This window comes from Cervus elaphus, chromosome 22 (genome assembly GCF_910594005.1).
Source record: "Cervus elaphus chromosome 22, mCerEla1.1, whole genome shotgun sequence".
Taxonomy (NCBI): domain Eukaryota; kingdom Metazoa; phylum Chordata; class Mammalia; order Artiodactyla; family Cervidae; genus Cervus; species Cervus elaphus.
In genome coordinates, this window is record NC_057836.1 from 41,504,065 (window position 1) to 41,518,161 (window position 14,097).

Sequence of the window (14,097 nt, forward strand, 5' to 3'; positions counted from 1 at the left end):
AAGTGTTAAGAAAATACAACACCCTCTTACACCCAAACTTAAGTATGGTTTTCAGTTTTTTTGGAGCATACTTGATTTACAATGTTGTCTTTGTTTCAGGTATACAGCAAAGTGAATCAGTGACTCATATACATCTATCTACTCTCTCTTTTTTTCTTTTTTTTTTTGTGTATCCTTTTCCCATATAGGCCATTCCAGAGTATTGAGTAGAGTTCCTTATGCTATACAGTAGGTTCTTAATATCTATATCATATATAGTAGTATGTAGTAAATTCAGGTCTTTTTAAAAATCTTCTTTAAATTTTTTGTAAGTAGTTTTAAGATATTAGACCAAATTAAAGAAAAAATGCAACAGCTTTCAAGACATCTAGGAAGATGGACGTTTACTAGAAGAATTTCAAGGAAATCCTTTCCATAATTGGTAGATAAGATTGAGAAATATATATCATGATTTTGTAAGTGTAGCCAGAGATATACTTCTTCCCTGTAGAATAGCAAATCTCAGCTATGGCAATCGTTAAAACCATGTACAGAAGTAAATTGACTTAGTTCCACTCTTTCAAATGTCTGTATCATGAAATATTTAACCAAGATATTTCTAAAAAACAAAGCAGATTGAATCACATTGTTTTTTTAAAACGGTATTCTATCTTTGTTGTTGTTTGGTTGCTAAGTCGTTTTTGACTCTTTTTCGACCTCATGGATTGTAGCCCACCGTGCTCCTCTGTCCATGGGATCTTTCTGGGCAAGAAGAGCAGAGTGGGTTGCCTTTTACTTCTCCAGGGGATCTTCCTGGCCCAGGGATTGAACTCACATCTCCTGCATTGGCAGGTGGATTCTTTACCATTGAGCCACCTGGGAAGCCATTTTATCTTTACCTTATCCTATTTTAAGTTGTTTTTGTTTTATAGTATTCATATATTCAGTCACCATTTTGTTTGTCTGCTCTCTCTTTGACTTCTTAGAAGAGACCATTTAGTGAAGTTTTATTATGTTTGATGCAACATCCACAGGACCCATAATAGTGAATGAGACACTTATGGTCCTTGCTTTCCAGAAGCTTTGGCAGTAGTAGGGATGACAAATGCTGAGAAGTTATAAATGCTCAAAGGAAATCCAGAAGATAGTGAGATTAGTCATATGTGAAAACCTTAAGGTCACAGGAATTGAAAAGGGTAGTGTGGCTAAAGAAAAATGAGATTCCAGAAAAGTGATGATCAGCACTTTCTAAAAAAGATTCCTAAGTTCTTAGCAATGAACTGTATTGAATCCCATGTAAGGACTCAGTATTTCTTTGTAATTATTAATAAATGGGTTAAACAATTTTAAAAGGGACCTCAAATCGATGGCTCCAAGTTTTCTTTGACTCACACAATGGTTTTTTGAATTTTAAAATTTAAATTTAAAAAATTATTCTCTAATTTGCCATACAGCTAATTCATACTGTTTTAAACCTGTATGCTTACCCATTTTCATTGTCTGCATGGATGCTGAATACACTCATCCCTGTTACCTTATGTCAAAGGTAAACATACTCCATGCTCCCTTAATAGTGGCTTGTTGACCATTATAAAGTAATTTATCTTGAGTTCTACTAGTCATTAATGTTCAAACTATTGTGCCTAAAAGACTATATGGATATTTTTTAGTTCTTAGTATAATACTTAAAATCTGTTTGAGCATTATTTGTAAAGTTCACAATATATAGATTGCTAGAATAATAATTTAAAAATTTCAACAAGTACATTTGTAATTTATCAAGTACCAATTCATCAGTTAAGGCCCATATGATGGAAATGGACCTTAAAATTTTTTTTTAATTAAAATGATAAGTTGCCTTTTTCTCCTTGGTCTTCTTTTCTGCCACCAAGACAGTAACTTAGAAAAGTTATTGAAAAGCTTATTGAAATCTAAATGTAAATTTTTCTTTCTTTCTTTGGAGTTTTCTTTATTCCTGTAATACAGAAGGTCCCTTACATACAAACTTTCAAGTTGCAAACTTTCAAAGATGCAGACATGCGCTTGCCTGTTTAATGCCTTGTTAGTTCATGTGTCTGGCGCACATCATCTCCTGCATGAACCCTCTGCAAGTGGTCGTGCTTCTGTGGACTTAAAAGTGCTTATATAGAGAACAGTAGTGAAGTGTCTTTATTTGAGGCCCGGGATGTCTGGAAGCAAGCTTAAAAGCAATGGTGATGTAGCTGGTACTACTGTACTTTTCAAGGTACTGTATGGTAAGATTGAAAATGTTTTATGTTTTCTTTATTTTTATGTATTTGTTTTTTAATATATTATTTGTGTGAAAACTACTATAAACCTAGTACAGTACAGTAGTATGTAGTCAATTGTGTTATTTGGGTACCTGAGCTAATTTTGTTGGACTTAATGAACAAATCTTGGACTTAACAATGTGCTCCCGGAATGGAACTCGTTGTATGTAGGGGACTTACTGTACACTTCTGAGATTGCATCAGAAATTAAACTGCATGTTTTAATTGTGCCATATTATCGTGGGGTAAAAGGGAAGGAATAATAAGTAGAGTGGAAGATAAGATACTGGTTATATTTAGGGTTATATTTATTTTTTCTTTACATTGAGTTTGTCCTTTAGGAATATTTGGGCCAACACCGAAGGCCTAAGCAACAGCTGTTACCCCAGTAAGTAGTGCATTAGAGTCTTCGGGAAAGGAAGACAGTACTTAAATCTTGGTCAAAAAGAGAGTATGCTGTATGGCTCAGGAAACTCTGTATCAACCTAGAGGGGTGGGATGGGAAGGGAGATGAGAGGGAGGGTCAAAAGGGAGGGGATATATGTATACCTATGGCTGATTCATGTTGAGGTTCGACAGAAAACAACGAAATTCTGTAAAGCAATTATCCTTCAATTAAAAAATAAATTAAAAAAAAAGAGAAATGAAAGCTCTCTCTCTCTTTACTCCCACGTTAGTAGCAAGTAACTGGCTGTATTTTATTTACCCTTTATCTGACCTGGCCAGGGCAAAGCCCAAGTTTTATTTTCTTAAAGCCTCAGAGGAGCCTTTTCTGGAAACTGCATGGCTATTTCAAAGTTGGGAAAAAAAAAAGTCGGTTTCTGTGGAAATTTATGAAGAGAAAACATTTTTCTTAACTTCCTTCTCAAAACCCATGATTGATGGAACATGGTTTGGGAGCATACTTTGAAAACAGAGTGGCAAGAGATGAGACTAGAAAGGTAAGCAAGGGCCAGTGCCTTGAGGCCTTATAAGGAGTTAGGATTTCATTCTCAATGCAGTAGGCAGCCATTGAGGATATCAGCTGACAAGTGAGAAATACTTCTGCAAGCCACAGTGAAATTTGTGAATCTGCTACGTGTTTCCTCACTTTAGAACTTGAAATAAGATCCTTGCCCTCTCTTTGGTGCCTAATGAAATCTTCATCCCTCAAGATAAAGTTTAAGCTTCCCTTCTCCAGTGAAGGAGAATGTTTAAGAAAGGTTGGTACTGGAATTAGATGTTTTAGTGGAGGAGTTGGAGCCCTTGACTGAATAGGTTGTCCAAGGTAGACACTGAAGAAAGGAAAGAATGCAGAGAAGCAGTACAGGCAGTAGAGAACATGAACAAGTAGACTGAGGAACAGCATATGTGTGTACATAAAATATACACAACATACAGTTTACCATTTTAGCCATTTTTAAGTGTACAGTTCTCTAGCATTAGTACATTCACAGTGTTTTACCACCGTCACCACCGTCCATGTCTAGAATTTCTGTTAGACATTATAAATTAGTAAATTTCAATTCAGGAAGCACAGGTTACATGGTAAAATTTTTGTTTTAGGTCATTTACATTAGAAATGGTAAGCTCTTGAAAATACTAGCAGGCTTTAATAAAAGGTAAACTAAGTTTAATATAGTGATAAAGCAAGTGGTTATGAAATACCTTGTGACTGGGAGAACTTTCTGACTTCCTTACTCAACAGAATTTGTGAAGAAATAACCACTCTACAAGGAGGAGAAGCATGATAGCAGGGTGTCAGCCCACTAAGTCTTTGTTGCTTCAGAGTCTTTAATACATAACTAAAGTGAATAACTGAGTTGGTTAGCATGGACTTTAGATATTTTTCAAGACTGATGTCAATGACAAATAATCTTACTAATTAACTAACAAACAGTAATTTGAAAGATCCTTTTAAATATATTGTTATAAACTTCATGTTCACAAATGGACATTGTGTGCGGAGCTAATTAGGTCACTTTTCAATTTTTCAATATTTTTTTAAAAAATCACAGGAAACAAATACAATGAACCAGTAACTATCTCTACTATTGATGACAAGAAAGGCAATAGATAATACCAAAAATCTTTATTTTTTTAAATTATTGGATAATTTATATACAGTAAAATTACCCTCTTCAGGGTACAGTTCTGAGTTTTGACAATGCATACAGTCATTTAACCAGCACAACAGTGCAGATATGAAACATTCCCATCACCTTTGACGATTCTGTTGTACCCTTTTGTACTCAATCAGTTCCTCCACCCTCCTGCAACCTTGGATCTAGTTTTTGTCTCTGTGTGCTTCAGTACTTTGGCCACCTGATGCGAAGAACTGACTCATTGGAAAAGACCCTGATGCTGGGAAAGATTGAGGGCGGGAGGAGAAGGGGATGGCAGAGGACGAGATGGTTGGATGGCATCACCGACTCAATGGACATGAGTTTGGGTAATGTCCGGGAGTTGGTGATGGACAGGGAGGCCTGGCATGCTGCAGTCCATGGGGTCGCAAAGAGTCGGACACGACTGAGTGACCGAACTGAACTGTGCTTGCCTTTTCCAGAATGTCATATGGAATCTTAAATGTGTGGCATTTATTTATTATTTTTGGCTTCACTGGGTCTCTGTTGCTGCCTATGGTCTTTCTCTAGTTGTGGGTGAGCAGGGCTTACTCTAAGTTGTGGTGTGTGGGCTTCTCATTGTGGAGGCTTCTCTTGTTGTGGAACATAGACTCAAGGCACCTGGGCTTCAGTAGTTGCAGCACATGGGCTTGGTAGTTGTGGCTCTTGGGTTCTAGAGCACGGGCTCAGTAGTTATGACCCACGGGTTTAGTTGCTCTGTGGCTTGTGAAATCTTGTGGACCAGGGATTGAACCCATGTCTTCTGTATTGGCAAGGGATTCTTATTCACAGTGCCACCGGGGAAGTCCTCTAGTGTTTTAAGTTGGCTTCCTTCTAACGCACATGCAAGTGTCCTTAGTTCATTTATTGAACTAAAGACAGATTTACCACAGTTTGCTTATCTCTTCACTGATTGAAGGTCAATTGTGTATTTTCCAGCTTTTGGTGGTTATGAATAAAGCCTCTGTAAACATTCATGTACATACGTGTTGCCGATTCACATTGATATATGGGAAAAACCATCATAATATTGTAAAGTAATTATCCTCCAATTAAAATAAATAAATTAAAATTTTTCATTTGCAAGTTTCTGTGAATGTAAGTATTCATTTCACTTGGGTAAGTACCTAGGAGTGTCATTGCTGGGTCATATGGAAGTGCTGGTTTAACTTTATAAGAAACTGCCATGGCTACTAGTGAGTAGCTTAAATTTAGTCGCTAGTTTGTGGTGGATGCTGAATATAATTTCAGATTATCCATTGTGAACAATAAGAGTCAATGATATTTTGTTTAAAACTGTAATTATCACTTCCTAGCTGCAAATCATATTGTGGTTTTTACGGTATAGATTCAAACATGAATTTTATTATATCTTTATTGTGCAAAAGAGAATTGAATTTCTTAGAGGTTATTATTTTACTAGTGTTACTGGCCAAGATTTTTAACCTGTTAAACCTAGGTTTCTCTTCTGCAGAATGGTAATTTTTACTCCATACCTTACCTATATTATTTATCCCTTTTGCAGAAGAGCATTCTCTTTTGTAAAATATTGACAAATTATTATTACCTCACAGTGAGGATTTAATGAAATGCTGCATGGAAGGTGCTTACCAGAGCACCAGGCACAAAGTAAATGTTAGGTATAAAAACCGAAAAGGTGTTTGTTTGAAAACCAAACCTAAGATTATAGTTTAAATGTGGCTATCAAAATTCAGCAAGCACAAAATTGGTGCATTTTATGACAGGGAAACATTCTGATTTTTGCATTACTGAAATTTGCCAAGGCTAAGTGGTCTTTGGAGTCAAAAAATAAAGAGTTTTCCTGACACAGTGAATTTTAAACAGACAGGTGAAGTTTGTGAAGGACATAAAAGGCAAGCAGGTTTCTTCTCTTTTGACTCCTTTTCTCCATGTTGTAATTGTCTATTCATGCCTAATATGCAGATTTCTTTTGTTAAAAATTAAGTTGATAAGTCTACTTCCTGATGAGCCTTATCTGAGTGTGTAATACATAGTTCCCTCATACCACACCTTGAGTGTTTCCTACCTGCCCTGATATTAAGCATTTCCTAAGCAGGTGCAATTGAGTCAGAGCTTTAGGCTGCCATTGAGTATCAAGTCTCTGCCCCAGTGGTTCTCCAACTGTGATTCCTGTAGTGTAGTCCCAGACCAACAGTGTCAGCATCACCTGGGAGCTTGTTAGAAGTGCAGATTATGGGGTTGAATTCAACTCCTGAGATAGGATCAGGCAGTGTGTGTTTTAAAATTCCATCCAGATGATCTGGTGTGTGAGAACCACCGCATCTGGACACACTAAGGAGGGGTTTGGAAATGCTGCTTTCAACTGTGAGAGTGAGGTCTATAGCCTGTTACTTCATTGTGATTTTATACATATTTTAATTGACACTTTCTGATTTTTCAGGGCTATGAGAAATTTTGAAAGTACTGATAAATGATAAAAACTTATAAAGATATATAAAAATAAGTAAACAGTGCTCTGAAATCACATAAAACTTGGTTTCCTTAAGAAATTTATGAGTAGTAGTTACTCACCCTGCATCAAGGTCGTAAACTGTGCTAAAATAGAAAGTCTTCAGTGGCAAAATAGCATTTGAGATCTTTCAAAATGACATTTTAACGTCTTAAGCCTGTGAATCCTGAATCTGTAAACCTCTTTGGTCCAGAGTATGGACCCAGTTCAAGTGGAAACAAACTGTTTTCATGTTGGCTTTTTTAGAGCATTACTAATAGTTAAGGAATTAGTCAGTTTATAAACTGTCCTATTCCCAAGTGTATTTCTAGTACATTTGATGCTTCCATGAGCTTTCATTGTTGTTTACTGTAATAAACAGACATCTCTCCATCCTCATATACTTGGTCTCTTGAAAAACACTATAGCAACCCTCCTCTGGGGAGGAGTGGCATATTATGCATGAGGTTGTCTGTGAGCAGTGAGGTCTGAGAAGGTCCTGAAGTAAGAGTGCATCATCAGAGCTCCCAGCTGACCTGTGGCTGCGAGAGGCTTTAGAGCCAGGAGTGAGGTTTTATCACATGAACTTTAAAAGAGTAAAGCCAAATATTTTCTTATCAAACCAAAGTAGACTAATTTTCAGTATATATGAAATGATGTCCACTGATGACGGTAAGTAGTTTCATTTTCTAGTGTATCTTTTCTCTCTTTTTTTTTTCTCCCCCCAATTTATGTGGGTCATTTTACAATAGCATGCTTAAAGGGCATGAAAGTTGCAGTTTGGTTTAAGTTAAGAATAAGGTTCACATTATTTTTCAACTTTAACATTCAAATATGTACTCTATTTATGGTTTCTGCTTCTTCCAGGAGGCTGTTTCTGGGTTAGCAAAATACAAGTTTAATAGTTCTGTTTCTCTGACTCATTCTTACTAACATTAGAAATCTGAAAATTTAGTCACTGACGGGAGAATGCAGAGAAAGAAAACCAGTTTTCTCTTTTTTTCTTTCATTTCTGGTGTGAACAAAGCTAAGAAATATTTGCTACTAAACATTTTCAAGTACTACTGCACAGAATACTGTTCTGTTCAAGCAAACAAATCATCCACCATCCCAGTCTTCTTGTTTTAGCAAAGTTCAGAAGAGTGAATATTACCTGCTTTTCAATATGAGATAGCAAATAGAGACAGGCATGGATGCATTTTTGTTGTTGTTAGTGGTATTAAGCCATCGTTTTTCTCTTCCAATATTCTGGAGTGTATTAATGAAAAATTGATTCTTTCAAAGAGGAATGAAACTCTCTGTGGTAGAAATGTAATCATGTGACAGGAAATTTCTGCTAAAAATATTTTTTTAAAACTGAGATGGGTTTAATTCTGTGATGCTGTTTTCCCACTCTCTGCGTGCATCTGTTAACCTTCCTGAGGAATGTCTACACTGCTGTCTACACTGTTAAATAAAATGAACTGAACCTTAAAACAGGTAGTCTTCATAGTTTATCAGGATTCTTTTCCTCGCAGTGTCACTCTTTCCTTCTTTAGGCTTTGGGGGGTGGCGGGGGCGAGGGGTGGGAGTTGCCCTGAGTATGGAAGTCCAAGGGTGGGGCTGGTCACAGTTCTGCAGCCAGGAAGCTGAGGCTCCCTCCTGCAGCTGCACAGTCTTGGCTGGCTCTTTTCCTGGGTTCTAGTAGTTGCTAGAGATTGAGTAACCCACTTCACGTCTGCCTTGGCTCCCTCCATTATCCAGGAAGAAGCCTCAGTTCCTTTGCAGGCGTTCTACTCTTCTTGCATAAAGTTTAAAGTTTTTGTGATCTCCACATGGTTTACCATTACACTCTAAACATGAAATTTGTTTAAAAAGCAGCAAAGGGGAAGTATTTCCTTTCTCGGTTAGTGAATTCTCTCTTTCTCTGATGCAACATCTGTTTCTTCTCTTTACACCTTCAAATAGCCAAGGATCATTGGAGAGAAGTGCTACTCGAATTTTCTGCTCTAATGGACAACTCCTTATAGTGAGGGGCCACTATAGTGTGGGTTTTAGAAGTTCCTTTTATGGTTTGTAAACTGAAAGGACAGTAATGTAGCACTTCCTGCCAACACCACTGGTTGTTTTATTGCTATTAAGTTGTTCAAGAAAAAATTTGAATATGTGCATTTAGTGTACATATTATTTCTAAAAGTTTTATCTTTTTTTAATGACTTGAAGAAACTTTCCTTTTTCTTTTTTTTCTTTTTTTTAAATCAAATAACTTTAATCAAGTTAACAGTAAGCAGTACAACTGTAGGAAAAGCCCCATATTTTACTTTCCTTTTTAAAAACTTTTGCTTATAGACAAACTCACATGAAAACTGAAGAGAAAAATGGAACATGAAGAGTGACTCAATGGGGAGTATTTGTCAGTCTTTGCAGGGATGATAACTTGGTTTTCATTCAAACTATATGTAAATTAAATTGTAATTCAAGATTAAGATTTAAACTTGTACCCTAGTGTTCATTCCAGCACTATTTATAATAGCCAGGACATGGAAACAACCTAGATATAAATGGACAGATGAATAGATAAAGAGGTTTGGAATATTAGTCAGCCATTAAAAGGAACTAATGAGGTAGATGACCTTAGAGTGTATTATACAGAGTGAAGTCAGAAAGTTGTAATGAGGCGGATGAACCTAAGAGCCTATTATGCAGAGTGAAGTCTGTTAAAAGAAAAAGACAAATATCATATATTAATGCATATGTATGGAATCTAGAAAGATGGTACTGATGAACTCATCTGTAGGGCAGCAGTGGAGATGCAGACATAGAGAAAGAGTTGTGGACAGGGTGGGATGAATTGAGAGAGTAGCATTGGAACATATACATTACCATATGTAAAATTAGATAGCCAATGGAAGTTTGCTGTAATATACAGGGAGCTCAAAGCTGGTGCTCTGTGACAATCCAGAAGGGTTGGATGGGGTAGAAGGTGGGAGGGAAGTTCAAGAGGGAGGGAACATACATATACCTATGGCTATTATATTCATGTTAATATATGGCAGAAACAAACACAATATTGTAAAGCAGTTATCCTCCAATTAAATAAATTTTAAAAAAAATGGAGATTGGAGTCAAAGTCTGAGACTCTTAATAAGGGTCAGATTTGGTGTGTAGGTTGGGGGATATAGAACTGGGACTTCTGGCAGTGTGGGGGCCCAAAACTCTATGTGGGGACCCAAACAGTTTGAACAGAACCGCTTAATGTTGTGACAGGCTTTTTTGTTTTGTAAGGGTAAGGCTACAATTCTGAGGTGGCGGTAGTAGGGAAACGGTTTGAGGGGAGTGGGAAGGGAGTTGGCTCAGAAACATAGCCAAGATCTAACATTAGGGAGAAAAAGCACTTACTAAATAACACAATTTGTTGTCTTCTCTCTATGTCTCAGTAACTGATATTTCTACCATTTAATGGTCTGTCTCTCACTTTCAAACTACTTCCTCTATGTTAACAAATTTTAATTCACAAAAAGCAGCAGTTTGGGGCAGTAAGTACTGGGAAAGCATGAGCTTTCCTTGCTCCTCCCTCTGTTTCCCCAAATATGCTACTAAGATGTGTTCTACAAGCTTGGCAGCCTGCCAGGGCTAAGGAGCAAGATGGCTTAATCAGTAAGCGAAAAGAAGCCAGCTAATATTTTATCTTGTGTCCTCCTCATCCTTTTTTGTTTGCTTGTTTTTTAATTGTAATTTCTCTTTGTTATTTCCTAGTCTTCAGCAGAAACTGGGAGAATTAGAGGAGGTGGCTGTATCCATGCTTTTTAGAAAATTAATATGGGGACACCAAGAGACCTTTTGAGAAGTAGTTTACAATGTTAAGAAGCAATTAACAAAGCATAATAGACATTCTGTGTAGGTGTTGCTTGTCATATGTCTAGCAGTGTACTTCTCATTTCTTTAATCCCCATAGCAGCACTATATGAGACTGGCATTGTGATTATATCTGTTTTATAAACAAGGAAAATGATGCTTAGGCAGGTTGAGAAATGTTAGTGATGGCTAACATGTGATGGAACCAGGAGGCAAATCAGAATTTCATGCTATAGCCCATCCTCTTAGCCCTTATGCTACTGGGTCAGGAGTTTGAAGCAACAAGCAACAACCAGGGAGGGTTTGAGGAAGTTTCCCCAGGAAGACTGCAAAACGTAGGGAGAAAGTGAACTTTTTGCTTTTATGCAGAATGAGAACTTATGTGTTAAAGAGGAGTGTTGGGCTCTTCAAGAGCTAGGAACTTGGACACATTTGAGTTTAAGACAGACATCAGAAAAATACCTTCAATTTTCTTATGGAATGTATGAAAGTAAAAGTGTTGGTTGCTCAGTGTCTGACTGTTTGTGACCTCATGGATGTTGCCTTGCTGGGCTCTTCTGTTCTTGGAATTCTCCAGGCAGGAATGCTGGAGTGGGCGGTCATGCCCTTCTCCGAGGGATCCTGCCAACCCAGGGATCAAATCTGGATCTCCTGCATTGCAGATGGATTCTTTTATCATCTGAGCCACCAGGCAAGCCACATGGAACCTATATTCATCTTTTATTCAACATATACTTGTGAGGAGAGTTTCGGGGGAGAGGGAGAATGTTTTGAGTTTGATGCTTACTGCTAATAGAGCAAATGGACTTAACTAATGTAAAACATTTTTAACAATCAAATATACAATTTTCTGATGTATTTAGTTGTAGCAGATATTTCTCATATTCTGGGTATTATAATCCCAGAATATGAAATTATAATTACATTTCTATATGTAATTATGTTACTATATATATAGAATATATATAATTATATGCAGAATATTAATATACAGAATATATAATTATGTTATAATTCCAACATCTCCTGGAGTAATATTAATATAACCAGCTCAGAAAAGACTAGGATTAAAAATAAATTCTCTACCCCACTTAGAACTCCCTAAAATCCAGTCTACAGATAGGCTGGCATAGATTAGTGAGGTACAGTAGTCCCTAGGTATCTGCAAGGGACTTCCTGCAAATACCAAAATCCAGGGATACGCAGGTCCCTTATATCAAATGGCATAGTATAATCAGCACCCAGGATCCAGAGGGTCTGTGTTCTAGGATACGGACAGCTGACTGTACTTTCACTCTGTTTCTCAGTTTATATGAGTATCTATCTCTTCTTGAGGGAGATTTTCGTTTGTTTTGCTTTTAGCTGTTTCAGAAAAGACTATGTTAGTTCAAGCACTGAAATAAAGGACTGTATTAGTTATTCTAATTATCAAATTCAACCAGGTTCAAGTCACTGTGATCTGAAATTGGTGGTAATTTCAATTGGTGGGGTCATTTTTAAGAAAGGGATTTAAAGTCTTTTTATTATGAAGATTGTATAACAAGTGTGCAGAAAGTTTGGAAAGTTGAGAGACAAAATCATCTATTGTCCTACCATCCCCAAAATTCAGTTCGGTTCAATCGCTCAGTCGTGTCTGACTCTTTGTGACCCCACGGGCCTGCAGCACCACAGGCATGCCTGTCCATCACCATCTCCTGGAGCTTGCTCAAAACTCATATCCATCGAGTCAGTGATACCGTCCAACCATCTCATCCTCTGTCGTCCCCTTCTCCTCATGCCTTCAATCTTTCCCAGCATCAGGGTCTTTTCCAGTGAGTCAGTTCTTCGCATCAGGTGGCCAAAGTATTGGAGTTTCAGCTTCAGCATCATTCCTTCCAATGAATATTCAGAACTGATTTCCTTTAGAATTGACTGATTTGATCTCCTTGCAATCCAAAGGACTCTCAAGAATCTTCTCCAATACCACAGTTTAAAAGCATCAGTTCTTCAGCACTCAACTTTCTTTATAGTCAAACTTTCACATCCACAAATGACTACTGGAAAAACCATAGCTTTGACTAGATGGCCCTTTGTCAGCAAAGTAATGTCTCTGCTTTTTAATATGCTGTCTGGGTTGGTCATAGTGTTTCTTCCAAGGAGCAAGTCAAGTGCCTTCTAATTTCATGGCTGCAGTCACTATCTGCAGAGATTTTGGAGCCCAAGAAAATAAAGTCAGTCACTGTTTCCATTGTTTCCCCAACTGTTTTCCATCAAGTGATGGGACCAGATGCCATGATCTTCGTTTTTTTAATGTTGAATTTGAAGCCAGCTTTTTCACTCTCTTTCACTTTCATCACTAGGCTCTTTAGTTCCTCTTCGCTTTCTGCATAAGGGTGGTGTCATCTGCATATCTGAGGTTATTGATGTTTCTCCTGGCAGTCTTGATTCCAGCTTTTTTTTCATCCAGCCTGGCATTTCACATGATGTACTCTGCATATAAGTTAGATAAGCAGTGTGACAATATACAGCCTTGATGTACTCCTTTCCCAGTTTGGAACCAGTCTGTTGTTCCATGTCCAGTTCTAACTGTTGCTTCTTGACCTGCATACAGATTGCTCAGGAGGCAGATAAGGTGGTCTGGTATTCCCATCTCTTTAAGAATTTTTCATAGTTTTTTGTGATCCACATAGTCAAAGGCTTTGGCATAGTCAATACAAAAATCCCCGAAGTACTTTCATATTAATAGGTATTCAATGTGCCGGGCTCATTGGTAAGCAGTGGGGATACATAAGGAAGCAAACAAGTGATGATCTGTGCTCTCTTGGAGCAAATGGACCACCAAACATACACACAAAAAAATACAAGATGGGAAAATAGGACTGTGTGCATAATGGGCTGTGGGAGCACACGAGAATGCAGTTTTGTGATTTAGGGATGTATCAGTTATGCTGAGGTTTAGGGAATTACGAAGTCAACTTCATGAAATGGGGAAATATGGGGGAAGGCATATTTAGAGGATTCTAGGCAGGAGGGCTTCCCTTGTGGCTCAGCTGGTAAAGAATCCGCCTCCAATGCAGGAGACGTGGGTTCAATCCCTGGGTTGGAAGATCCCCCGGAGAAGGGAAAGGCAAAATGTGCAAAGTTGCCGGGATGAGAAACCACAAGGTCTCTCTTGTTATGTGACCCATAAGTAGTTTGGTATGGCCACGTTTTAGACTGTGGGGAGGAAAGCTGGCTGAAGAAGGTGCAGATGGTGAAGTTTCCAATATCATGTCCTGTTTCTGCTTAATATAAAGATCACTTAACATAAAGTGGGGACTCATGGAATGACAGTATTGTGTGTTTACATGGATTCAAAGATATATAATTGTAACATAATAAATATAAAAATTTGTTTAAAATTAAGAAAGGCAAGATTTAAACCTGAACAGTTTTCCTTAGA

At 37.6% G+C, this 14,097-nt stretch overlaps 1 protein-coding gene across 4 annotated transcripts in view; it reads left to right on the forward strand.

Moving 5' to 3' along the window:
- Positions 1–14,097, forward strand: part of FGD4 (FYVE, RhoGEF and PH domain containing 4) — a 236,590-nt gene that overhangs the window by 112,543 nt on the left and 109,950 nt on the right. The window contains exon 1 of one of the 4 annotated variants that reach the window (XM_043881498.1): positions 7,331–7,514. The exons of the other annotated variants lie outside the window; for them this stretch is intronic. Within the exon in view, the coding sequence (XP_043737433.1) occupies positions 7,424–7,514 (91 nt within the window). The 5' untranslated portion in view covers positions 7,331–7,423. Of the gene's footprint in view, positions 1–7,330; positions 7,515–14,097 lie in introns of those variants that run through there. 4 annotated transcript variants of the gene reach the window in all.